The sequence below is a fragment of the Rattus norvegicus genome, chromosome 2, assembly GCF_036323735.1.
Source record: "Rattus norvegicus strain BN/NHsdMcwi chromosome 2, GRCr8, whole genome shotgun sequence".
In the NCBI taxonomy this organism is placed as follows: domain Eukaryota; kingdom Metazoa; phylum Chordata; class Mammalia; order Rodentia; family Muridae; genus Rattus; species Rattus norvegicus.
Window position 1 is genome coordinate 94,404,558 of NC_086020.1, and position 13,028 is coordinate 94,417,585.

The window sequence follows — 13,028 nt, forward strand, 5'->3', positions numbered from 1 at the left end:
TTAAAAACTCTAGCAGTCAAGAATAAAATAGGTGAAACAAACCTATTCATTAGTGTAAGTCTTAACTTTTTGCTTTGAAAGAAAAGTGAGGCTTCAAAAATTAAGGGATAGCTGGAGCATGCATGGTAAAATGAAGACTATAATCCCAGCATTCCTAAGCAGAGACAGTTCAGTAATAGTGTGAAGGGAGGAAAATGTTTCTGCTTCACTGTCTCTCCCTTCCCTTCCCTCTCTCCCTGGCAAAGAATATGCATGAGAACTACCCCAATTCTAAGAGGCTATTTTTAAAAACATAGATCTGACATATTACATGTTACAAAATTTCAAAATATTTAGCACAAGATGTAAAAGCAGACTGACAATTCTAAAAATGCCCATAATGAAGTTATATAACCTAACTTCCTATGACACTGACCTAATGAGACCTGGCCCCATTGAAAAAGCAGGCAGTTTAGTAAATTCATTACCTAGCTAAGGCTCTTCAGACAAGAGGAAACACGGGCTGGTACAGACAGACCTAGCTTTAAACTTTGTTGTGCATGCTGCATACCTGACTAACAAGCAGGTTCATTTGTTTGGTTCAGAGTTCTACCTAGTAGATAGTGCAGTAAAAAGGGCACGAGCCCTTGGAAGAACATCTGACAAAATATGGCAGCACTTCTATGAAGGATCTGTGGAAGCAGTGAATTAGCATTTAAAAGTAAACAACTACCTCAAGTTTAAATAACAAGTATATGATATGGAGACCTGTAATCACAGACTTTGGAAAGTCAAGGCAGGAAGTTCATTTTGGAGACCAGTCTGGAATATACAATTGAGCCAATGTGTAAGTGCTGGGAAGGTGACTCCCCCGCCCCCTTTAAGAGCAGCAAATGTTCCTAACCATATTGAGCCACCTCTCCAGCTAGCCCTTCTAGCTAGTTGTGAGAAAGGGATGACTGGTGGTATTTGAAAAAGCAGATATTGGTGTAATTCTATTAGCAATAAGAAAAAAAATGGTGGTTACATAGTGCTTGATTTGTATAGTATGGGTGTAATGTGGGTAGACTTTTGACTAAGTAATTTTTAAAAATAAGGCCATCTTGTGTGACGAATGCAACATAATTACATAATTTGGTGAAACACTTCAGAAAATATAGGACTCAGTGATGTAGCTTTAAGATGGCTGCAATAATTAGATATAACCATCTCCAAATGTGGATTTTGCTTTCCCTTTTTGGATGGGGGTCTCACTATGCATTCCTATAATTCCAGTCCCAGGGTATTTAACACCCTCTCTTTCTGGCCTCCTTGGGTAACTAACAGGCATACATGTTGTTTTCACACATACATGCAGGCAAAACATGTACACACATATGATAAATATTTTTAAATAAAAAAAGCCCTTTAAAATAAAGTCATGAATATATATATATGTATGTATATGTGTGTGTGTGTGTGTGTGTGTGTGTGTGTGTGTGTGTGTGTGTATGCGCCCTCTCCAAGGAGATTTGCAAAACAACTAAATAGACACAGCAAATAGATTAATAGGGTAGGAGGCTGAACATTCTAAACAAATGAGATACAATTTTTAAAAGAGAACCAAGATGGTCTGTAGCATCCTTGAAAGTCTAGATTCACAAAAGAACTGCAAGGTGTACCCAGTGCCCATAAACACTTACATTTCCCACCAGTAAACACCCCTCACTTGCATCGGGTTTATCAACAGCACTTCCATCGACAGTGACACATGCCTGTGATCCTAACACCTAGGATAGGAACAGGAGAATAACAAGGTCAAGGCCAGGCTGAGCTATAGATAGGACCACAATAAATTAAATAAACAAAGCTGAGCCCAACGACGACAAGGGCTTATAATGGTGGCAGTGATTAGGGAAGCTAAGGCAGGAGGATCTCAAGTTCAAGCCCACCCTGTCGGTTTTGGTTTCTGTGTAGCTCTGGTTGTCCTGGAACTCACAAAAATAAGCCTGCTTCTGCCTAAGTGCATATGCCACTACGGCTGACAAGACCCTTGTCTTTTAAATGAAAAGGTAATTAATTAAAAGAGCTGGAATGTTTGCCTGTGATAACCCTAGGCTCTATCCCTAGTGTCACACAAATAAATAAAAGCTTACCTTTCAAAAGGGGCAGGAGTCAATGTTATGGATGCCTTACAGAACTTATAAGTGTGAGAGACAGAGACAAATAGAGACTCTGTGTGTGTGTGTGTGTGTGTGTGTGTGTGTGTGTGTGTGTGTGTAGATACAGGCTTAACAAAAGATACACTAGATTGGCTGACAGACTGAAGAGAGATCTATGTCAGCAATATGAAGAGGAATCAATACCAGAGGATGAAGACAAGAAATGCTGTGACCAGCTGGGAACCTACTGCTAATAGTTTTAGCATAGTAAGTAGCTTAATTGATAGAGTGCTTGTCTGTCATGTACAAAGTCCTGTGTCCTGTGCTTGATCCACAGCACTGCACAACCAGGCACAGGCACCTGCAAACCAATCACTGGGGTGGTGGAGACAGAAAGACCATTAGTTCAAAATCATCAATGACAAATAATTTGAGTTCAGGGGCTGGAGAGATAGCTCAGAAATGAAGAGCATTTGCTGCTCTTGCAGAGAAGAAGTAAGTTGAGTTCCTGGTATCCATATCGTGTCTCACACTGGTCTGTAACTCCAGTTCCAGGAGAGCGAACAGACACCCTCTTCTGGACTTAGCCTATATGAGGATGCATGTGGTATGCACAGACACATGCAGACAAATACACACACACACTGTTTAGTCAAAAGACTAGAACAGACTGAAGGCCAGCCAGGCTTTACTGCATTCCATGATGCCTTATTTACAAAGGAAGAGCGTGGGATATAAATAAGGTAAATTAGAGGAAGCAAAGACCTTGAAACTAGGGAAGGTAGAAGTCATTGAGCGATGAGACAGAGCCTGAAGTAAAGTTCTATCAATGTAACTTACGTGATGAGACATGGGAGAGAGGACAGATAGCTATTGTCTGTTACCTTGGAGAACTATACTCCAACTTGTAAACCACTAAGCAAGTCCCCCTTTGAGGTGAAAGAGTAAAGCTAACCTTAGTTGGAAGTCATACAAACTTGACCATAGCTTATCAATCCAATAGCAACAATAGAAAAATACTTAGTGTAAACTTTTTCAGAATTTTGTCTATGATAATCAGCAGAAAAGACATTTCTAACAAATCAGTATGTGAACCTAAAGTACATAAAAATCAGTATTGCTTTTGTTTCAAGAACACACTAGGAACAGTAAGAGAAAATAATTTCTGCTTCCAAATTTAAAAATCAAGTTCAACTTCTAGAATGTGAAGACAAACAAGGTCATAGCAAATATAATCAATTTTCTACTGGTGCTAACACATTTAATAGTCGATTTAAAAAAAAAATGTAGACACAGCTCTCCTCTGTGTCTACCATCTCTTTTGTAGCGCCTTGTGTGATGATGGGATTCTTTTATGGCTCAAACACCAGCCCTAGAAATTCTACTTCTGCTGTTTCTTTTTCTTTCAGGCAAGGTTTCTAACTGGCCTGGAATCTACTATGTAGACCAACTCAAAGATTAGCCTACCTCTGCCTATATGGTAGAGGATTCAAGTCACACCACATCCACCATAAATTCTAATTCTTTTTGAGGTAGAGGAGCTGAATTTTAAGTGATTATAATCCTTGGTTTTACGTGTGTGAGTGTGTGTGTGTGTGTGTGTGTGTGTGTGTGTGTGTGTGTGTGTGTGCGTTTGTAGTCCTAGCTGTCCTGTAACTTGCTCTATAGATCAGGCTGGCCCCAAACTCCTTCCCCTGCCTATGACTCCCGAGTGCTGGGATTAAGGGCATGTGCTACCACCACCACCCTGCCTCACATATCCACATGTGCATTATGCATTATGCTAGTGTTTCTAAATAGGAACACATGCATTCGGTTTGGTTGAGGTAGGGTATCCTCCTGGCGATCGTCTGCTTGAAATAATGGCTAGTATTATAGTCATGTTCCACTGCACCTTACAACACAATCTTTTGCTTTTTAGCATTTATTCTTATCTTATGTTATGTGCTTTGGTGTTTTGCTTGCATGTACGGTATGTCTGTGTGAGGGTATTAGATACCCTGGAACTGGACAGAGTTATAGTTGCAAGCTGCCACATGGGTGCTGGGATTTGAACCCAGGTCCTCTAGAAGAGCAATCAGTGCTCCTAAGGACTGAACCATCTCTCTATCCCTACAAATGCAACCTTTATAGCATTAGTGATCCTTCAAGACCTGTTGAAAACCTAACTTTTTACCCTGCTCAGGAACGAAACAATCTCCCTCACAGTCTCCACTCACAGGCCCAGCACCACTCTCACTCTCGCTGCTGCTCCCCCATGGCAGTGCCAGAACACCCTCGGCTCCTTGGTCAAACCCAAGTTAGCGCTAATTATCACTACTTGGAGTCAATTCTACAAGTCTCTCACCCTCTACGAGCAGAACTCAGACTGAACTGAAGTGTCTTCACTGCTTTCAACACTCACACCTACCATGCCACTGTGACTATTCCTTGTGGGCAAGGATATCTTTCAGGTTTACTTTGTGCCTTGTACTGTACCTGTAGATATGTAATACATACTTCCAAAATACTTTAAACCACAAATGAAATAAACCAGCTTTTATGGATTAATTAAACAATTGTACTTTGATGGATCATAGCCTCATCTTTCATACTAACTTTCCTTCTTAGAAGATGCAATTTTTGGGCTGGAGAGATGGCTCAGCGGTTAAGAGCACCCGACTGCTCTTCCAGAGGTCATGAGTTCAATTCCCAGCAACCACATGGTGGCTCACAACCATCTGTAAAGAGATCTGATGCCCTCTTCTGGTGTATCTGAAGACAGCTACAGTATACTTATATATAATAAATAAATAAATCTTTAAAAAAAAAAAAAAAAGAAGATGCAATTTTAAGGGCAAAGGATGTACAAAGGTCATTTCCTTAGTATACACCAGCCCAGGGCTCAATTCCCCGTGCAGGATACACCTAATTCAGTTGTGCCGTTATGAGTCTATTAATCTCGGTATTCAGGAGGTAGAGAGAGGAGTCATCCTTGCTACACAGAATCTGAAATCCGCTTGGGATAGATACATGAGACCCTAAGACTTTTAGGACCTGAAAGATGTCTCAGTAGCTAAGACCACAGCTTGACCCCAGATCTCACTGTAGGAGGAGAACCAACTCGTGAAAGCTGTCTTCTGACCTCCATACACAGGCTGCATAGCACACATGCCATATAGCACACATGACCCCCGCACCCCATATGTAACCCCGCAACACATATGTACACACAGAACATAACAAAAGACTTTCAGGATTCTTTCTAAGTTGTTAAAAACTAGCCAACCAAGCAAGAGTAAACACCAACTAACCTTTGGGACTTCCTGTTTCCAAAGCAAGGGCTGATCTGCCTCACCTTTCTCTTCTCCACCTGACATCAACTTATTCCAACTAGTAATTTCAATCACATCACTGGGTTGAATTCATGTTTAATTTCTGGAAAGGCTAACTAAACTTACAATAATAATAATTTGGGTGCATGTTGTAGGTTTAGCAGACTGCAGAGAGTTTGACAGAATGAGTGATTTGGGCTCTGAGAATTTTACAATTGGGTAGAAAGTAGTCTGAACCAAGCTACAGTGGTAATCACTATAATTAAAGCAATTTTAAAATCTTTCTGGGCCAAATGGGCAAATTCTGAATGAGATAATTCTTGAAATTGACTCTAAGGATACTTAAAGCTATACAGATCTCCAGCACCAACCAAAAAGTTTAAGTGACTTACTTCTCTTACAAGGATCTTAGATTCCTCCCACGGTGGACATAGGTCAGTAGCACTTGACTAGCTAGCATACAGAGGCCTAGGATCAAAAATCCTCCCCCAAACAAGAAAGTTCTTCCCCAGGCATGGTGATATATGTCTGTAGTCCCAGCAATAGACGGACAGTTTAAAGTGTAGGTCCCAGACATGGCAGTCGAGCTACTTGAGAGTGTTTATCACATAAACCTGACAGCTAATGGTGCCTTGGAAGCTCACAACGTAAGACTGTAACATCCAACATCCACTAAGCTGCCCTCCAGCCACTATATTATATATTATACAGACACAGACACAGACACACACACACACACACCCCTTAAAATAATTAAAAGTTTGAGGTCATGAAAAACCATGCCTCAAAAACAACAAAACCCCAAAACCCCATAAGCAAAGCACCACTTCTCCTTGGGAGCAGTCCTTAACAACTAAGGTCTAATTAAAAAGACACACTCTGACTTCCAATTACTAGGGAACAGAGGTAGGAGATGACCAGAGGCTTAGGCTCCAACAAGCCTGGGAAACCTTGCAAAAACCTATCTCCAAAAAAGAAAATCAGGGTTAAAAGTACTTAAGTTTTGCTGTTTTGTTAGTCACCACCAAAACAAAAAAGAGCAGGAAGAGGAAGAGGAGGAGGAAAAGAAGGACTTTTATATAAAGCATAAGAAACAGGTCCCGGGCAAGGAACATGTCTGTAGTTCCAGCAACTCAGGAGACTGAACCAGGACCCTCACAAGTATTAAGGCCTACCAGAGCTTGCAGGTCAGTGTTCCAGACCAGCCTAGGCAATGCCTGACAAAATCCTGTCTTAAAAGGTGGGGAGAAAAGTCAGGTAGTGGTGGCATACAACCTTTAATTCCAGCATCAGGAGGCAGAGGAAGACCAGCCAGGGCTACAGAGAAACAATGCCTCTGTGTAAAAAGGGCATGGGGGCGGGGCACTAAAGACAGTAAAGCTCTCACCAGCTTGCAAAAGGCCTTAGCTTTTCAATTACAGTACCTGACTTCCCAAGGAAATGAGAAATAAAAGTAAACTTTAGTAATATACTAATAACAATGTTCTAATACCTGCTTGGACTCTCAAAACCCAGCACATGCCTTTAACCTGAGGAACTCCTGACAGATATAGAGGCAGGTAGATCTCTGGAAGTTCAAGGCCAGGAACATCGACAAAGTGAGTTTCAGACCAGACAGGGCTACATGAAGAGAACCTGCTTCAAACAAAACACTAACGAACAAAAAACAGCCATATTGCACAAGCTGGAAGTCCTATCACTTACAAGGTCCTTCTTCTGTTGGATACTAATCCAGGCTATAAAGCACAGTAAAAGTCTTTAAAAGTATCACAACAGAGACTGAAGAGACAGCTCGGCACTTGCTGCTCCTTCCCAGGGGTTGGCATTTCATCCTGACCACCCATATCATGTGATGGATTCACCAGCTCCAGGAACTAAGTTCCAGGCTGACCCCATGCCTCTGGCTTCCTCAGGCACCTGCAACTCAAGTGTACAGACCCACTATATACAACATACAAACCTACACATGATAAAAAGGGAAATTAAAAATTTATGACAGAACGAAAGGTCTTTTAATAGGAAAAGGAAGCTTCCAGGTGCAGAGTGATCACCTAGCATAAATGAGACCTTGGATTTGATCCTTACCTCTGTGGAAAAACTAAAATGAGAGCTGGATACATTGACAACACACCTTTAATCCCAGCATGCAGGAGGCAGATCTGAGGGCAGCCTGCTGTACAGAATTCCAGGACAGCCAGGGCTACATAGAGAAACCATTGGGGGTAGGGGAAAGGAAGGAAGGGAGGGAGGGAGGAAGGGAAGGGAAAAAAGTAATTAAGAAAGCACAGTGGTGTGCAGTGGTTCTTCATATAGACAGTCAGTCTGAGCCAAAGTGAGATCCCGTCTCAAAGAAAAAAGTGTGAGAGAAAAGGAGGGACTAAATCCTTTCTAGCCTACAGGGTCTCACTACATAGCCCTAGTTGGCTGGAACTGGTGTGAGCTCTATCTATATTGGAGCTCCTGCTGCCTTTGCAGCACTGGGATTAAGAGAAAGTGACACCGTGCCCAGGTCAAACTCAACTCTTGCCTTAGTTTTAGAACTCACATTTAGTATTATCTTAACACTTGTCTGAGAGAAAAACCTGAAGATGACCTTGAACTACAGATCTCATGGTCCCACTTCCCAGCACTGGGACTGCAGGCATAAGCTAAGTGTTTTATATGAATGAACACACACATGCCTCACATTTGTGCCTGCTGGATGTCCTGGCAACTGCAATTATGGACGACTGTGAGTTACCACAAGGTGATTGACCAAACCACACCTTCTGAAGAACAAGCCACTGAGCCATCTCTTCAGCTTCCACCTCATTTTTATTTTTTTTCCACCTCATTTTTAAAGAGGACGCTAACACAGAACACTCTGAAATTGAATTACATTTATAGTGAGAAAAACTCAAAATGCCCAGGCTTATTTTATGGGTCTCAGTCTCGGAAAATATGAAAGGGAAAATAGTTGGCTCTTGATTCAAGAGCAGTACCATTACAAAGTGGCTTCAAAATTGATGACAAAGGCACTTTGAAGTCTACCCATGCTACACAAGATCCTGTTGTAATAAGATAAAAAATGTAAACGCTGACATTGATGAACGGGGTGTGGTGTGTGTGTCTGTGTGTGTGTGTGTGTGTGTGTGTGTGTGTGAGAGAGAGAGAGAGAGAGAAAGAGAAAGAGAGACAGAGGCAGAGACAGACACTGAGAGACACGAAGAGACAGAGGCACCAGGAAATAAACAAATCTTGGTGTGGGGAGTGACCTTAGCAGTGAGAGCACTTGTCTATCTAGTGTAAGGTCCCAGGTCAGCTACCCAAACCCAACACTACTTAACCCTTCAGCTGGTTGTGTTGGGCATGCCGGTAGTCCAAACATTTGAGAAACAGGTAAGAGGACCAAAGCCAACCAGTGCTACAAGACACTATCTTATTTTTTTTTTCCTAAGAGTAATCTATAATAAAATAAGCACGATAATAAATAATGGTTAGAGGATTAGGACCCAAGAACGTTCTTTCAGAATGTTACACTGCCTCCTAAAGGTAACCAAAGGCTACAAGGCTACAGCCACCACCACCACCATCCACCCCACCCACCAAATCCTGCTAGGAACCTGTCATTATTAACCAGGGAAAGAGATTTTTCAGGTGTTTCTTAGAAGAACAAGCTATTCCTCAAACTAAGGTTACTCACAAATGAAGAGAAACAGTGAGAAGTGGTAACACCTAAAATTCAATCAAGGAAACCAATACATAACCCCTTAAGGTTAGGGAGTTAACAGAGAAGTCTTAAAACAACGTGGGATGGCTCCTATATCATGTTAAAGACAATGTCATAAGGAATTAATTGGGAAGGGGTAGTTTGAGTCAAGTTTAGAAAAAGTTTTGCCCAGGACTGAACTCTGGAGACCCAGCCACATGCCTACAGGATACACACACACTAGGTGGACCATAAGGTTATCCAACTAATCCCCTCCCTGAGTTATGGATCACCAAGCAGCTCATTGTTAGTCCCACTCATGCCTACCTACAGGACAAAATATTCTAACTACTTAGATTTAAAAACTCCAACTTTTTAAAAGAAACTTTTCTAAACACTTACATAGCAATACTTGGGAAGTCAGCTTTCCATTTTCACAGGCCACAGCTTCTATCACCTTACTAAAGACTTTCAGGTATCTATCACTGACTCTTAATGACTGACATGCCTTAACCCTTTAATGACTGAAATGTCTCTTCTGTAAAAAGAGAACAAGTTACTTTCCAGAATAATGGAAACCAGTCTGATACACTGAAAACAAAACAAAAATGTCAGACCTATCACATTTCCAGAACAAATCCAAAGGTAGTGATGCAGAAAGCTGAGATCTGGCCCTGGGCTTGCTCAAATTCACTTTCTCCATTACAAAGCTCCTCATAGGCACTGGCCTTAGGTTGCCAACCAGGGTTTAAGGCAATTTACTAAATCTTTATACCTTAAATAAGTGACCTTCATAAGGTGTGGTAGCACACACCTTTAATCCCAGCACTCAGGAGGCCAAGACAGGCAGATCTGGGAGTTGGAGACCAGTCTGGTCTATATAGTTAAGAGTTTCAAAATAGCCAGAGATCCTGGAGAGGAGAGAAAGAAGGGAGGAACCTTCTTTCTAAGATTTAGGCAAATCTGTGCAAATAAAAATTTCAACCCAAACAAGCTCCATTTCCCTGCCTTCTGGGGGTTAAAGAAAAACCAAACAAACAAAATAACCCTGTGCTTTTAAAACTAAAGCCTCTGCTAAGCTGGGTTACTTGTGTGACTAGTAAACTATAGTTTAAGTGTGTTGAGCAGCAGGATCGCTCCCATAAACACCACAGTGAGGTACTAATACCTGAGTGTTGACTTTCTAAAATCAATGACTGGCCAGCAACACAAAAGAAAATTCCACCCACCACCACAGGCTGCCTGAGTCATAAAAAGGAGGACGACCAACATCTATTTGACTTGAAAAGGGCTATCAAAACAGTTAGGCTCCTGTCTTTGGAGTAGGAATGTTTAAAACTCATAGGTAGACTTGTTTTGTAACTAGGGACTGACGGTTTTCCAGTGAGCAGATTAAGCCCAAATCACTTCACATTAAACATTTCCAAAGCTAAGATTAACAGCCTTCATATAAGCTGTTCACGACCATGTTTTTGAAAGAGATAATACAGAGATTCTCAGAAGAGAAATATAAATATAAGTAAATAGCTAAAATGAACAAAGATCTTACTAAAAAGAGCCTGCCTAAGGTTCAACAAGTTTAACGGGGATGAACACCGTAAAATTATTCAACTAACTTCCTGCACATTTGCATACGCCTCTCACATTTCACATTATCTCGGCCTGACATGAGTTTGAGTGGCTTGCCAGTAGCACCGAAGCTTAAGGAAACTGTCTAATCTATTCTTCAGACTACTTCTAGCACTTTAGTGTCCATGAAATCTCCGCTGACTTAAAAAAATTTTGACCGAAAGTCAATTTAAAGTTAAAATCTCCAACCTCTTCCAACCTCTCCCAACCTCTCTCGGATTCAATCAATCTCACAGGCAAACCCTAACTCCTGAGAAATAAACCCAGCGCTATCATTAGAAAAGTGTCGTTCCACCCCCCCTCCCCCAATACATCCACAACTTTGGAAAACTTTAGTTTCCAGGCTTTCCAAACCCCTACGCATAAGCTCCCCCGAACCTCTCTCGACCGGAACGACGCCTTCCCCGAAGGATCTTAATTTCTCCCCTTTCTTTGCTTTAGTTTTAGTCTCTCCCACTGATAAAACCTTTCCCAAAAGATCTGAGGAAAACCAAGAGCCGGATCTACGGTACCTGGGCGTTGGCTTCGTGGAGTTTGTGTTCGGTGGAGACGTGGTGCCTCAGGAGCAGGGTTTTCTTGTAGTTGCGGGTCCCTCGCGAAAGCTCATCATGCCCCACCTGGGGAAGGTCCACGCTGCCCACATCCTCGGGGGTCGTTTGGCACCAGCCGCAAAACATAAGGCCAGTATCATTGGAGTACCGCAGCCAAGGGAAGTCCTTGAGCCAAGAGGTCTGGAAGGAGCACTGGAGCTTCTGCATGAGGGACTTGGGCCTCGCGAGCGGGAAGTGCTGGACAGTCTCTCCTTCTCCAGCTCCCACACCGCTGCCCTCTGCTTCTTCCCCGCCTTCGCCTCCCGACCGCCTGCTGCTGCTGCAGCTGCCGCCTTCCGCCCCACTGCCATCGCCCGGGCTCGCCCCCTCCTCCTCGGTGCTGTAGCTCAGGGACGCCCCGTCCTGCATCAACTCCTTCCCCTCCAGCGCGTCCAGCTCCGGATCCACGGCCGCCAGCCCTCGCCCATTGAAATGCCTGAGGGGCCACGCCGAGGTCTCCGGGCGGCCGCGACTGCTGCCATTGTTGCCGAGACCCCCGCCGCCTCCCCCGCGGAAGGCCAGAGTCCGACGGTTCCTTTCCGCTAGCAGGGGGCCCCCCGCGCCGCCGCCCAGCAAGGCGGGGCCGCCCGTGTCCTGAGGGAGCAGCAACTCCTTGGCGTCCTCCGCGGCGGCCGCCCCGGCGGAGGCCTCCGAGTCTTGGGGCTCCAGGCCCTCCGATTCCATTTCCTCGTCGGCCCCGCGCCCATTGGGCTGCGGCGGCACGGGCGGCGCGGGGAGTCGCGGCTGAAACTGCGGAGGCCAAGAAGAGGCCTCCCCGCCAGCGTTATTGTTCGTGGGGCCGCCGCCGGTGACCAACCCGCCTCCTCGGAACGCCAGCGTCCTGCGGTTCATTTCACTGAACGACATGGCGCGCGCCGCCGTCGCCGCCGCCGCCCGGTGCCTCGGCTCGCGCCCGGGCTCGGGCCGCGTCCCGCGCGCTCGCCGCGGCTCCCCCAACGCCTCACCCCCGCCCCCGCCCCCGGCGCTGCGCCGCGCCGCTCTGCGCTGCGCTCCCGCCGGCACGGCCTTACCCTCCTGCCGGCTCGCGCTCGCTCCCAGGCCGCCGCACGCGTCTGCCGCCGCCGCTGTCCCAGCCGCGTCCTCTCCACCCCCGCCCTGCCGCGCTCCGGGCAGCGTCCCGCGCGGAGAGGTGGGCGGGCGGCGGAACCGGGGCGCGTGCGGCCTTCGAAGTTGAGGAGTGCGGGCGCCCCTCCGCTGCCCCGCTTCAGCGCTGCGCGCACACACCGGCCCGCCAACAGATCTCCGTCCTCGGGGAGTCGCGCCGCCGCCGCCGGCTGCCGAGGAGCGGACGCGAGAGGCGCGCTAAGCCGCCAGGCTCCGCCACATAGCGAGCCGACAATAAAGCCGGCGGAGCGTTTCCGTCCGACCAGGCCCTGGCGGAGGTCGAATGGCAAATGAACAACGGACCGTGCGCCCACAATGCACCGGGGTAGCAGTAACCGCTGGAGGGGGAGAGGGTGGGGGCCGGCCGGGGGAGGGGGCGGGCTGGGCCGGGCTGGGCTGGGCCGGGGGCGCCCGGGGACCGGGAAAGGGGCCGGCCGCTCGGGCCTGCGGGCGGGGGTGCGGCCACGGGAAGGAAGCGGGCGGGGCGCGGGGCCGGGGTCTCGGGGCGGGGCCGGCTCGGCCAGGACAAACAGCTGGCGAGTGTCAGGGGCCGCCTCGCCGC

The 13,028-nt window shown here is 45.8% G+C and overlaps 1 protein-coding gene across 2 annotated transcripts in view; it reads right to left on the reverse strand.

Moving 5' to 3' along the window:
* Zbtb10 (zinc finger and BTB domain containing 10) overlaps nt 1-12,751 on the reverse strand; it is a 34,639-nt gene extending 21,888 nt beyond the window's left edge. Inside the window, exons 1-2 of one of the 2 annotated variants that reach the window (NM_024489.2) lie at nt 11,264-12,751; nt 1,662-1,748 (exon numbers count right to left, since the gene is read on the reverse strand). In NM_024489.2, coding sequence (NP_077815.2) covers nt 1,662-1,748; nt 11,264-12,208 — 1,032 coding nt within the window. In that variant the 5' untranslated portion in view covers nt 12,209-12,751. The remainder of the gene's footprint in view (nt 1-1,661; nt 1,749-11,263) is intronic. The other variant, XM_039103200.2, reaches the window with a different exon arrangement.
* Between the last annotated feature and the right edge of the window lie 277 nt (nt 12,752-13,028).